At 43.6% G+C, this 14,169-nt stretch overlaps 1 protein-coding gene across 2 annotated transcripts in view; it reads right to left on the bottom strand.

Moving 5' to 3' along the window:
• Positions 1 to 14,169, bottom strand: part of LOC311098649 (CMP-N-acetylneuraminate-beta-1,4-galactoside alpha-2,3-sialyltransferase-like) — a 77,571-nt gene that overhangs the window by 34,789 nt on the left and 28,613 nt on the right. For both annotated transcript variants that reach the window (XM_084139183.1, XM_084139184.1), the window contains 5 exons: positions 13,239 to 13,331; positions 6,503 to 6,597; positions 2,448 to 2,511; positions 2,275 to 2,370; positions 1,877 to 2,063 (listed from right to left, as the gene is read on the bottom strand). In XM_084139183.1, coding sequence (XP_083995309.1) covers positions 1,877 to 2,063; positions 2,275 to 2,370; positions 2,448 to 2,511; positions 6,503 to 6,597; positions 13,239 to 13,331 — 535 coding nt within the window. The remainder of the gene's footprint in view (positions 1 to 1,876; positions 2,064 to 2,274; positions 2,371 to 2,447; positions 2,512 to 6,502; positions 6,598 to 13,238; positions 13,332 to 14,169) is intronic.

Genomic DNA, 14,169 nt, shown 5'->3' with positions numbered 1-14,169 from the left:
TACCAAGAAGACAGTGAATGTTCTGGAGTGGCAGTTTCAGTTTGGACTTAAATCTACTTGAAAATCTATAGCAAGACCTGAAAATGGTTGTCTTGCAATGATCAACAACCAATTTGACAGAGCTTGAAGAATTTTGAAAACAATAATGGGCAAATGTTGCACAATCCAGGTGTGGAAAGCTCTTAGAGACTTACCCAGAAAGACCCACAGCTGTAATCGCCGCCAAAGGTGCTTCTACAAAGTATTAACTCAGGGGTGTGAATAGTTTTGTATTTAACTTTAATAAAATGTGCAAAAATGTCTAGAAACCTGTTGTTTTCACTTTGTCGTTATGGGGTAGTGTGTGTAGATCGGTGACAAAACAAATTAATGTAATCCATTTTCAATTCAGGCTGTAAAACAACAAAATGTGGAAAAAGTCAAGGGGTATGAATAATTTCTGAAGGCACTGTACATTTGCGGCAATGTAAAAGTGTTTACCAACACATTTAGTTTGTGAGTTACAATGAGCTGCATGAGGCAAGTTTGACCCGAAATAGTGAGTTGGTGTGACTATGAGTTAAGTGCAAATGTGCGTGCATGCATCACAACTACAGTGCCATCATGGAAGACAGAGGACTTTTGACCAGTGATTTATTTCATGAGAGAAATAATTCCTTCCCCTGCAGATCAAAGGCTGATCTGTGAGGAGCCATAGATCAGATAAATGTTTTCCATGTCCACCATTTCCACTGTCCCGCTACTTACCAGCTGACAGTCCAGTCAAATCTGCCCAATTCAAAAGCTAAGGCACCATCGAGCAGCCCTCTTTTACTCTCTCACTTACTCTTACGGCCTCTCCCTTACCCTCATTTTACCCCCTCTTTCTCACTTTTCCTCCTCCTAACCCCTCTCATCTCTCCAGAGTCTTTTATTTTGACAAATGTCACCCAGTAAAAATTCCTGCTGGCCGATGGTCCCTGAAAGTCACACAGCTGCGCTGGATAGGAAGCGGGTTCCCCAGACACTGGGTTGCCGGATTTATCCCTTCTGAAAATTAGCAGACCCCTATAGGGAGAAACTCAACACGGCCAAAATTGAACGCTCGACCGGCAAGTTCAACAGCAGACACCATTTTTGCTCCATCTGGAGAGACTTCGCAAATGTCCATGAATTTAGCATACCCTACCCTGACTGTGGTAGAGTAACTGCAGACTGGCGAGAGTGCTTGTGCAAGCACTTTCAGTGATACAGGATTGTCTGCCGTCCTCCCTGGCAGAGATAAGCAAAAGCCCATTCAGTCAGCCAGACCCTCAGATTAAGAGGCCAATTCGCAGATTGTCACTCAAGCGTGGCAGTCAGTGGTTCATCAAAAGAAAGGACAAAGGTCCTTAAATGGGAAAATTGTGTTTTATTTCTCACCAGTGTAGAATGAAAATGGGAAGAATTTTCAGATTGGTTTCTCTATAAACCAATTTAAACCCTGTTTTTCATATTCATGAGAAAATGGGAAAGTATTGTGAGAACCCATAACCACATCTACTGCATGTCACAGGACGAGCAAAAGACTGCAACAGAAGATATACACGTATAGTGTCCGTTTATGACCATAATGGCTTTTATAAAACACCGCTAGTCACTCAGTGCCACAGAAATCACTCAAACTATCCAAAACATCCAGTGGGATTCACGTTTATGTGGTTGCCTCAATGTTATGACAGATGGAGAAGCAATGGAAGAGACCTAGAAGGAGGTGGGACTGGACATTTTGCAGAAGAATGCATACTCTTTCAGGGCAGTGGAAGTGCACCCAACCACTAACTAACATGATCAACTAACTTTTTCTTAGCGGTCCAAATTAATAAAAGGTAAAAGTCAGCCTTGACGTATGCCTCACCAGTTTCTCTTTGAAGACCATTTGTCTGAGCCACTTGAAGTCCAGCGGTTTGAAGGCGGAGAAAACGAATAGCGAGTCCTTCTCGTAACGCTCAGGCTTCTGGATGGCCCCCTCGGGGTAGGTGATACGCATGGTGGTCTTGGTGCCCACGTCCTTGCCGAAACCAGTCACCGGAGCCTCGTTCAACCTGCGGTTAGAGAAGAAATGCTATGGGGCGAATACGTTGTGTGTTGACATGACAACATGACTGGGGACTTTTCATAGCCTGGGTGCCAGCCGCAGATAATCAAACTAACCCCAAGGCCATTAACATCTAACCAGTGCTAGAGTAATTAGCTGAACTATCATCTTTACCCTCTTAACTGGCATCATGTTGCCCTTCCATTGGAAGTACTCACCTCACCACAACGTCGTAATCATCTATGCGCGAGCCCAAAGACTTGTTGGCCAAGATACCACCATTGCCCACGATAATGCATCTTTTACAACCTAGACTGGAAGAGAAGAACATCTGAGGGTTTATAAAGTGTGTCCGCGCGCAAGTGGATTACTTAATTCCCATGGCAATTACCTGTCAAGGTCTTCACCCAAGCCATAGTTTTTTGTGGCAGTTAGAATACTGTCTATTATTCTTTCTGCAAATTGAAACGGGAAAGAAAAATATATAGTTTAGATACCAACTACAGTTCATTGTTATTGCTAGATCACAGACAAAACCCCTCATGAAAAGGATTAATAGCTCCTCTTTAATAAAATGTTGAGGACTTCAACACCCAGAAAACAATGTAGCAGGCTAGGTGGTCCTTGGGAGAAGTGGAGGTCTGGAGGAGAGAACATCCCTAACCGTTTATTCAATTACAGATAAGGATAAGCTACGGGCCCGGTGACAGTAACATTGGAAAACCGTCAGCCCTTTCAGGATGGATGAATCCGGGTGAAACGGCAATTCAGAAAAAACGCTGCCCATACAACCACTCAGTGAGGAATGCTGTTTCAAACAAGCACATTCTCCCGGTTGAAGTGTGCTGTGCTCGCTCAGTGTGGACGCGGAGCTGGGTCTGGTGGTGTGAGATACGGGGCTGTTTAGCCATAGCGTGCATTCCTGCCATGTTCCAGAGGGTATTCTGGCAGAGTCATATTTGTCTTTGCCCCCATAGCCCACTAGCACCTCTTGACTCTTTCCTTCTCATATTAGTCATAGGTCTACCATAAATTATTGGGAGATTTATATCTAGGTTTTGTGTCCAATTTATCCAACAAGGTAATATCCAAATGAATCACTCACTTGTATAATCACATTTCAGTTGCTTGCTGGGTTCATTTGTTAAACAACTGATATGAAATGTCATTAGGCTCACCACAACCCCATGTAGGCGTCTACATTGCCTCTTGCTAGAGTAATGCAGTAGGCCTACAGATTTATCCCCTCTAACGATCCTTATGATTAAAAAGCAGAAAATGAGCAGTGGCCCATTGTTTGGACACGGTGTCGAAGTCTGGCATCAAGCATCACCCTGGGCAGCATAAACAGAGGCCCAGACCACACCCGACTCAAGGGGGTGAAATCAAAATCGGGACATGTTTCTCGAAGAGGAGAGACATGGCGGCTAATTGTTATTAGCACCCAGGATAAACACTTCAGCCAAGTATGTCTAGGCGGCAGCTCAGACAAATGGCCAACGTCTTGACGTACATGAAGAAATATATACAAATATACAATTCTTGTTGAATCATTTGGGATTGCCAAAGAGCATAACTGTACCCAGGCCAGAAATATCTCAACATTATAATAAAGCTATCTATTCTAGGTGCGTTTTAAAAAAGAGAATATTATGGTCTGCTCAGTTGGTCTAGGCAATCCAAAAGCTTAGCCAATGTATAGCTTCAGGTGTCAAAAAGGTCTGTGTGAAAAAACTGGCCCCCCATGCTTGCTTACAGTATGATGGAGTGGCTAGAAACCATATGAAGAATGGAGGTTTCCCCTGTGTTTCTAAGTCTAGCGAACAAGGCTGTTTGAGGTAAACCTCAGACTGCTTGGCCGCAAAAAAAAAGTACAAATAAACTTTTATTTTCATGCTTTCTATTTTTTTGTTTGTTCCTAATTTGGAATCCTTTGTGGAGTTCTATTCAAGGTCCACACGTATCACCTCTCCACATGAATACAGCTAAAAGGGAAACCCCACTGCAGTCACCAACCGTGGAGAAAACAGAAACCAGGTGTAGTGCACTCGCCTTTGAAAACCAGCGTGTGAGTGTGTTTGTGTGGGGTAGAGGGCCCTTGCCAGAGCACAAAGGTAACATTCAGTGTACCTTTACGTGCACTTCACTCATAAGTATTGGAAATTGTGTGATAAAGGGTAGCCTGAATGCATGCTCTATCTTATCTTCCCAATTCCGATCGCATGATGTGCTCATGTTTGATTCGTAAAATGCATAGATTCTTGACGGTCTCGTCGCGGTCAGTGAGCTACCTAAACCCGTATTGAGATATGACTAGGGCTGTGACGGTCATGGAATTTTGGATGATGGTAATTGGCCAGCCAAACGACTGCAGTCACGGTAATGTAATGTAAATGTAATTTTAATAAAAAAACATTGATATACATTTTTTGGGGTACATTTTCTCCCCCTCTCCTGACCGCATGTGCTGACATAGAAATATAATTAATTGAATAGAACGGGCTAATGCATAGACAACGGCAGAGTAATGTCTTAAGTGTAAAACGAATAATGACTCAATAATCCATGCTTTCTGGGAATGCTATCCATGCTTTCTGGGAATGCTATCCATGCTTTCTGGGAATGATATCCATGCTTTCTGGGAATGCTATCCATGCTTTCTGGGAATGCTATCCATGCTTTCTGGGAATGCCATCCATGCTTTCTGGGAATGCTATCCATGCTTTCTGGGAATGCTATCCATGCTTTCTGGGAATGCTATCCATGCTTTCTGGGAATGCTATCCATGCTTTCTGGGAATGCTATCCATGCTTTCTGGGAATGATATCCATGCTTTCTGGGAATGCTATCCATGCTTTCTGGGAATGCTATCCATGCTTTCTGGGAATGCCATCCATGCTTTCTGGGAATGCTATCCATGCTTTCTGGGAATGCCATCCATGCTTTCTGGGAATGCCATCCATGCTTTCTGGGAATGCTATAAAGTCCGGAAGTTCTGGGCGGCGCTAGAAAGTTGGCTGTCAGAAGTATTACAATGTAAACGTACTTTTAAACCGTCTGTCTGCATATTTCAAGACATGGCATATGGGGGTGTAGTGAGATACCTGATAGGTTTGACAATTCTCTTCATGTTTAAAAAAATGTATACTAAAACCATGGAAATTAACCCGCCATCATTAACACAATGGAAAAATCGAAATGATTAATTATTTAAATATTGAAAGTGTGTGGGCTACGGAGAGAAACAAAATGGTGCAGTTTCAGGCCATGTGGCGGAAAGTGATGCGGGCGCTGGTGATGGGGGTGAGTGCTAGTGGGTCTGGGCAGGTGTGATGTAGTTGATGTTTGTATGAGGTTGTCGTTTGTATGTTTTGCATTGTTTATAAAAGAAAATGAAATCTTACAAAAAATAAATAAATAGAACGGGCGTCCCCATTCAAGTCAATGATTGCATAATGGGTGGACTGGCGACCATTGCGAGTGTACCCATAGGAGCAAAGCTAGGTTGAAGATGACAAAGGTTAAGACAACGGGATTCTAATATCCCATAACTCTTTGCAACAATGGGACCAGCTATGCTAGTTAGCAACGGCGCTGGTCCCAGATTTGTGACGACGTTGTCTTAACCTGTATATGTTCGATCTAGGAGCAAAGCAGGAAGTAAAATAAGTGCTGTGATTTGTTGATTCAACTCAACTGGCATTACAAAAAAATACATTCATTGCATGAGCCACATCAGTTAACATCATTTGAATGAACATTCTACATTTCCATGGAAATTATTGCATCACAATACCAGGCAGCCATTGGGATTGTACCCATGAGTTTACCAGTCAAATTGCCAGGGTTAGAGGTTCCAAGAATGTTCTATCCGCTCTATTTCCATGTGTGCTGCTCCTGCATTTTGGTCATTCAGTCAGCTGTTCGTTATTTATTTTTTATGGTTATGACGGTTTTCATCCATAACAGTCGGTTATTGTGCCAGCCCTACTGCTTCACAATCGAGGAAAGAATGAAGACTGAAACTGAAGTGTTGTCTCACTGTCTAGATGTTGCCGTAGCAAGAAACGTCCTTTAATATTCAAGCATCCTATTCTCACCCTCTACCCTTCACCCCAACCCAGGCAATTGCACGGTCAGTGGCAGTGTGTGTAACCATCAGAGAGCATGACAGGAGCAGAGTGAGATCAACCCAAGTAGGCCAGGAGGGATGTTCTGCCAGCTCTATCACCAAGCATGAAGATGCGCCAACTGGCGCGTGGCGATAAGGATGGTAGATCCCTGGCACCATCTCCTCTTTAGCTTACCTATCCAGCCCAAACCATCATCTATACACAGTTTCAAAACCACCATGACAAGTTAATGACACATCCATTGCCATCAATGAGATACATGGATGGGGGAACAATCAAATCTGTCCGATGTCAGACGTACAATTAGTCTTACCTTGTGTTTTGAATCCAAATGGAGGTAAGTAATTGCGGACTTTGGCCAGCCGCTTGAAGTTCCGGTCGAGAAACATGGGAGCTGGCTTCATGAACCTGTGAGAAGAACAGTAGAGAGAAGAACAGGAGCGATTACCGTAAAACTTCAATAAATAGCCTGGCGTTTCAATCGCTGAAGAAAAACTGTGCTTATTAGAGACAGGCTCCTATTTGAGCCAAGCGTCTATTTACTTAACGCACACAGCTTTTGCTCAATAACATGTTGAAAAGACCATCACACTGTGACCAGTATGACCAGTACAAACATTATAGTAACAAATCCATCGCAGATCAGTCGTGCAAAGACTAGGCTGCCTATCATACACCCCCGATTTCACCCTTCAGCGTCATGGAGAGCATGAATTGGTGTGACGCAATGGCTAGCAACAATGACAGAATAAAAAATTTAAAAAGTAATGCACATGACCGCGGGAATATCAGAGCAGTGTCCATGGTAACCTCGTAAACAATTATTTTAAACACTGCGTTTATTTGAAAACGTGTTTATTTGCTGAAATGTGTGCCCGGCTATTAAAAGGGACAGGCGGCCTTTTGAGACTGCATTTAATAGAAGTTTTAAATAATATAAATTTGTAAAACAGTTTGTCTGTCCACCCATGAGAAGTCCAGCATGACTCAAGTTAACCAAAATCAGCCTACTGTGTTGCGATGCCCTCTCATTTCTAGATGCATTTCTAGCCCTTTCCTGCATCAGATAATATGCAGTGAGAGATTCACCGCAGATAGATTGCGGTGTTCCTCGAGTTGAATTGAGACTTGTCAATGAGCAACAGTTTACCTGATAACCCAATGCACAGGTGAGTGAGTGATCAAGCACAGTACGTGGGTCTGGGCGTACACCACCCCGATGTCTCTCTGGACTCTAACTTAGAAGCTGACAGTTTCTTTCTAAAAGTGTTTATTTTCCCATTTCTGCCTCCCTAAGAAGGCCATGGCCCCCACTTATCTCTACCGTGACCCTGGGGCTCTGGGGTTAATTCCCCGCCAAGAGTTAAAGACACTGGGCCGTAAAAGGAGACGCTTGTTCCACTCTCATCAATCTCACCGCGTCCATCCCACTTCTCCACTCCCCCCGTTCACCGAACCCATCCTGCGCACACAGAGTGCAAAATGGGTTGACTCAAGGAAGAGAGGAACATAAATTACATGGGGAAGAAAGAGAGAACAAGTCTGCATCATGTACTCTTATTGACAACGTTTCTTCCCAGGAAAAGGCCGAAACCATTCTTGACACAGTCTGGGTATACGTGTCCTGACGATGTTTTGATGTCAGTGTTTTTCTGTCCCAGATTTGGGGACGGGCTGTTTCGAGGAAATGTCTTACTGAAGAAGGCAGTGTTGATCGGTAATGTTTGCAGAAACAGCTGGCTCACAAACAAAGTACTCATACGCCAACCTACTTACTAACAGGAATATAGACCAGGGTTTGATGAACAAAAAGGAAACAACCTAAACTAAGAAATCATCCTTAGAAGATCTTTAAAAATAAATGATTACAGGAAAATGTGCCATGACAGTATAAACCCACTTCCCCCTGCCCTCAGAGGTTTCAAATAAAAACAAAATCCAGTTTGGCATACCCAAAGAAGCTGTGACCGATAAGGGTACACAGTACATTTAAACACATTTCCACCCCCGGCCGTGCGACCCCCCTATTTGATAAAGCACTCCTCTCAAATCAAAAAGGAGCCACTTCCCCCGGTCAGGCCTCAGACCCAGGCTGTATGTGCGGCTTCTGGAAGTGTGGCCGGACGATGGATGTCTGTTTTTATGACCCGCAGTCTCGCTGGGGAGAGCACCAGGGTCCTTGTTTAACAAGCCCGCAGCTCCAATGCTCCACTTTTACAGCTCGCACTGAAGGTATCACAACACATTCGCAGATTGGTGTTTAAACAGAGGGGGGTAAAACAAGGACATTACTGATCCTAGGATGGTTTATGTCAGAAGTTATTCTTGTGGAGAAATTCTTTGTATGATTAGTAGCTCTTTTGAAAAATGTGGTTGTGGTAGAAAGTCATCTGAGATTACATTTAGGTGATTCTAGTCAGAAAAATGAGTATGGATAAACATGACATGCTATATTAATGATATTGTAAGCCCATTTTAAGGACTTATAAGGACAAATAATTTTGCATCCTATGAAAACCTACACAGCATAGAAGACCAATGTGAGAGCAAGCGTTCGTGTGAGACTAGTTCGCTGTGATTACACAGTGAGGCCCCCGTGGTGTTTACACTGACAGCAACAAGACATTCTCTACAACTCACACAGGCCCGGGATGCAAACCACAACAACATCTGGAGCAGGAACTCAGGCTGGCTTCACTAGGCTAACCCCCAGGTGGGGGATATGTCTACATCCACGGGTTGTCTTAACCAACCACTAGTTATGGCTGCCCACAGTGCGCCCAGTCAAGATGGCTACTAACACCAAAGGAATCCGAGTTCGATATCAGGTCACCAGACTTCACATCCTGTTAATCGTGTCTGAACTCAATGACCAAACATGGTTTACAAGAGGAGTCGCTTGTCAACTTCTCAATACATTGTGCGTCCTTCAAACTCCTTAATTGCACTTGATGCACAAGTTGCACCAAGAAAGAAAGAATAGTAACAGTCATGACTGGCTCCCTCTCCTCACATCACCTGACAGAGACAGACATGCAAAGACCCTTGCCAAAACAAACCGTGATTCATTAACGTGTGGCATTCAGGGGCCGAGCCGGGCTTTAAATAACTGGGACTGTCAAGAGTCTCCTAGCCAATGGATGGACAGGCAAGGGTCTGGTCTGCTTGTCGTAAAGAGAGTGTGCTCCCAAAACAGGAGGCCCAGGCACATTGTGCTCATTTCCTCTCACTGGGGGCCATATTTTCATAACCGCGCCGCCCAAGTTCACCGGCAACACTTGATTTAGGGCTCCAATACAAACAGTTTGGCGTGAGGGGAGGGGAGGTGTTGAAAATAAATTGGATTCCACTGGGCAGGGCCTTTTGGAAGAGGACAAACATGGAGGATGGAGATGATTAGGGAGGGACCTCATTTCAAGAGGTTAAGGGAGAGGGGATTTCTCTGGCCAAGTAAATAACTCTCAGTTGTTTCTACTGCAGACTCAATTCATTTATGCCAAAATTAAATTAGCCAAAAAGAAAATGTAGGCTACATCTTTACATTCATTATTAACTAATTTGGCTGTGAGAGACCAAAGACGGGATTCAGATCTGTCATACAGAGCTGGGGTTGCCACTCCTCTATGCGAGTGGGCTGACATGGAAAAGCGGCCAAAAAGAGGTAGCCCTTTGCAGACATACAGTGCCTTTAGAAAGTATTCACACCCCTTGACTTTTTCCACATTTTGTTGTGTTACAGCCTGAATTTGAAATGGATTAAATTGAGATTGTGTGTCACTGGCCTACACACAATACCCCATAATGTCAAAGTAGAATTATGTTTTTAGACATTTTTACAAATTAATAAAAAATGAAAAGCTGAAATGTCTTGAGTCAATAAGTATTCAACCATTTGGTATGGCAAGCCTAAATAAGTTCAGGAGTAATAATGTGTTTAACAAGTCACAAAAGCTGCATGGACTCTGTGTGCAATAATAGTGTTTAACATTATTTTTGAATGACTACCTCATCTCTGTACTCCACACATACAGATAATTGTAAGGTCCCTCAGTCAAGCAGTGAATTTCAAACACAGATTCAACCACAAAGACCAAGGCGGTTTTCCAATGCCTCGCAAAGGGCACCTACTGTTAGATGGGTAAAAAAATATTTTAAAAAAGACATTGACCTTTGAGCATGGTGCAGTTATTAAATACACTTTGGAAGGTGTATCAATCCACCCAGTTACTACAAACATACAGGCACCCTTCCTAACTCAGTTGCCGGAGAGGAAGGAAACAGCTCAGAGATTTCACCATGAGGCCAATGGTGACTTTAAAACAGTTGCAGAGTTTAATGGCTATGATAAGAGAAAACTGGGGATGGATCAAAAACATTGTAGTTACTACACAATACTAACCTAATTGACAGAGTGAAAAGGAAGCCTGTACAGAATACAAATATTCAAAAAGATGCATCCTGTTTGCAACAAGTGTAATACTGCAAAGCAATTAACTTTTTGTCCTGAATACAAAGTGTTGTTTGGGGCAAATCCAATACAACACATTACTGAGTACCACACTCCATATTTTCAAGGATAGTGGTGGCTGCATCATCAAATCAAATGTTTATTTGTCATATGCGCCGAATACAACAGGCGTAGACCTTACCGTGAAATTCTTACTTACAAGCCCTTAACCAACAATGCAGTTCAAGAAATAGAGTTAAGAAAATATTTACTAAATAAACAAAAGTAAAAAGTCAAACGCAAAATAACGACGCTATATACAGGGGGTGCCAGTACCGAGTCAATGTGCGGGGGGTACAGGTTAGTCGAGTTAATTTGTACATGTAGGTAGGGGTAAAGTGACTATGCATAGATAATAAACAGCGGGTCACAGCAGTGTAAAAACAAAGGGGGGGGGGGGGGTCAATGTAAATAGTCCAGGTGGCCATTTGAATAATTGTTCTGCAGTGTTATGGCTTGGCGGTAGAAGCTGTTAAGGAGCCTTTTGGACCTAGACTTGGCGCTCCGGTCCCGCTTGCAGTGCGGTAGCAGAGAGAACAGTCTATGACTTGGGTGACTGGAGTCTGCCAATTAATGGGTATGCTTGTAATTGTTAAGGACTAGGGAGTTTTTCAGGATAAAAAACAAACGGAATGGAGCTAAGCACTGGCAAAATCCTAGGAGGAAAACCTGGTTCAGTCTGCTTTCCATTGGACGATGAATTCGCCTTTCAGCAGGACAATAACTTAAAACAGAAGGCCAAATATACACTGGAGTTGCTCATCAAGACCACAGTGAATGTTCCTGAGTGGCCTAGTTAAAGTTGACTTAAAATCGGTTTGAAATTCTATGGCAAGACTTGAAAATAGTTGTCTAGCAATGATCAATAACCAACTTGACAGAGGAAGAATTTTCAGAAGAATATTGTGCAAATATTAAACAATCCAGGTGTGCAAAGCTCTTCGAGACATACCCAGAAAGACTCACAGATGTTATCACTGCCAAAGGTGATTCTAACAAGTATTGACTCAGGGGTGTGAATGTTCAAAAATGTCTAAAAACATGTTTTCACTTTGTCATTACGAGGTATTGTGTGTAGATGGGTGAGATTAAAAAAAATATTTAATCAATTTTGAACTCAGGCTGTAACATAATTTTGGGGGGAATAAGTCAAGAGGTTTGGCATCTGTGGTTGTACGTCATGTACGACCACTGACATTTTGCTTTCCCCATCACACATGACAAACCTCAAACTCAAGGACATCTAACAGACACACACAACTTTGTCACTATTAGCCATTAATAGTGCTAATTGAACTGTGTGTGACTGAAGAGAACGTGGTAGTAGTCAATGCGGTCCCAGCGGGTGCTCTGTGTTGTAGGGAACTTTGATCTGAAACGTGTGGCTGATTAGAGGAAGTCGTTGGGAGACATCATTAACACATACCCTCTTCATTGTGATGGCAGTGCCCTGGAAACCAGCCGGCTTCTTTAACGACTGCTCTAATTTAGCAGTGCCCCAACGCAGCTCTTCCAAGTAAGGCCTTTTCTCTCGAGTCATAATAATCATAAGCCTATTTGTGTAACACGCCTTGACTGCCCCTTTTGGTTTCCGTATGAAAGTCAATTATCTATACAAAAATGCCAGAGTCTTTTCTGTTCAGAAAGTATAACAAAACACAGAATACAAGAAATATCGGGACATCTTTAATAAAGCTGTCAGTCATTGCTGGTCTTGTTTGTCACTCAAAACTGTAAGCGAATTTGAGCATTATGAGACACTATTAGCCATCTTTTTGCAGACTATGCATCAACACTGTTAAGATGGAGTCACCATCTTCCACATTTAGGGGCAGCTGAGTAAAATGCCTTGGGAAAATGTTCTGCTATGTGGAAAATGCCCCTCTATTGGCCATAGCTGATGAGCACTCATGGGATAATGACCTATGGCTGGAGAGAAGGGTGGAGGGAGGGCATCAAAGGCCCAGTGACATCACCAAGGGCCGTCAAGTGTTCCGTGGATTGTGTTAGAAGGAGGAAGTGATGAGTCATGCCCTGCTGGACAGGAAGTCGGTGCCCCTCCGACAATAAGCCTGAGGCACCGCTGGCAACCATTTCAAATGGGGTAGGATGGGGGGCTACGCTCTCCAAACAGAGATGCTTTTGTGTTCGGAGGGCTGACGAGGACATGGTATAATGTTTGTGGTGAGGATATGAATAAATGAAACATGACTGAAACCTAAAAGATTGTGTGGGAATGTGGGGCTTTTATGTCACAAGTCATTCCCCGTAGGCCATGCTGGCTGGAGTAATGACATAACGTCTCCAGGGGTGCGTCTCAATAGTCTAGAGTGGCTGCCTTTCCTCATCTCCTCTCCATCTGCACTGAACTGAAATATGGCACATGCTTACTGTGAATTTGCCTCCATCTTACAAGTTTTTTCACATCAGCGCAAAGTACAAAAGGGGTGGAGACAAGGAGAGGAAGCCTCTTAAGACTCTTGAGATGCACCCAAGGACCTTAATCAAACCCTGAAGAGAGAACAGAAGGAGTTTTGCTCACTTTGGATAGATGGTGGTCATCTTGGCAGCTGCGTAGCCCGGCTTGCAAACTCCTTCGCTGAGGTTGCTATACTTGTACGCCAACTCCGCTGGCCTGCAAATGGTGCCAAGAGGGGAGGATAAAGGGGATTAGATGAGACTGAGAACAACGTGACCAGATAACAAGCACTGTTTAGACAAAGATCTCCCTGGAAGATAGAACTAAAAACGGTTTGAGATGTCCCTTTTAACCCAGCCTATGCTGGTGCTGTCCGATTTAAAGGTAAAGTAGGGACTAAGGAGTTCAAGTTCAAACCAACCCCTTGTATCTCCTCCTCACTGCGATCATACTCATTAATTACCTGCTATATGGCATGAGAGACTAGTTCAAATAAACAGAGGGAGAGGAGAGAGGCCTCCCATAGTGCTGGGACCTATCTGTCACACACCGAGTCAGTGTTGATAAGATGGGGGGGAATGTCAGGGTAAAGGAGGGGCGTGGATGGACAGGCTGTAGCTGGAGCGGACTGGGGTCTCTTGCTGACGTGCTATCTTTGCTAGGTCAGAGGGAGTGATCAGAGTTGGTGACCACTGCTGTAGGCATATGTATTAGCAGCCCCAGATAAGAACCAGCATAACCCCTCTCATGAAGTTATGCTTATAGTGTGAGTGTATGGTGAGGACAGATATGTCCCCAGAGGCCGGAGTGGTGATGAGAATATGGCCTGTGAGCTAGGGGACGAGGGACTGAGGCCTCCTATCAACGTTTACAGTGGGAGTGCAACACACACGCACATAGCTGAGCTCTCACGCCGACAAAATACAATTACTCAAGTTTGCATCTAAGCCAGAACCAACACCTCAATTTATCTAAAAACACACAAACACACCTTGACATTCATACAGAGATTCATGTGGCCATTACAATTCGACCAAGCACACTTGCTTGGTGT

The sequence above is a fragment of the Coregonus lavaretus genome (genome assembly GCF_964263955.1).
Source record: "Coregonus lavaretus genome assembly, chromosome: 23".
NCBI classification, from domain to species: Eukaryota; Metazoa; Chordata; class Actinopteri; order Salmoniformes; family Salmonidae; genus Coregonus; species Coregonus lavaretus.
Note: the sequence above shows the minus strand (reverse complement) of the source record. Positions and strands in the feature narration are given on the sequence as shown.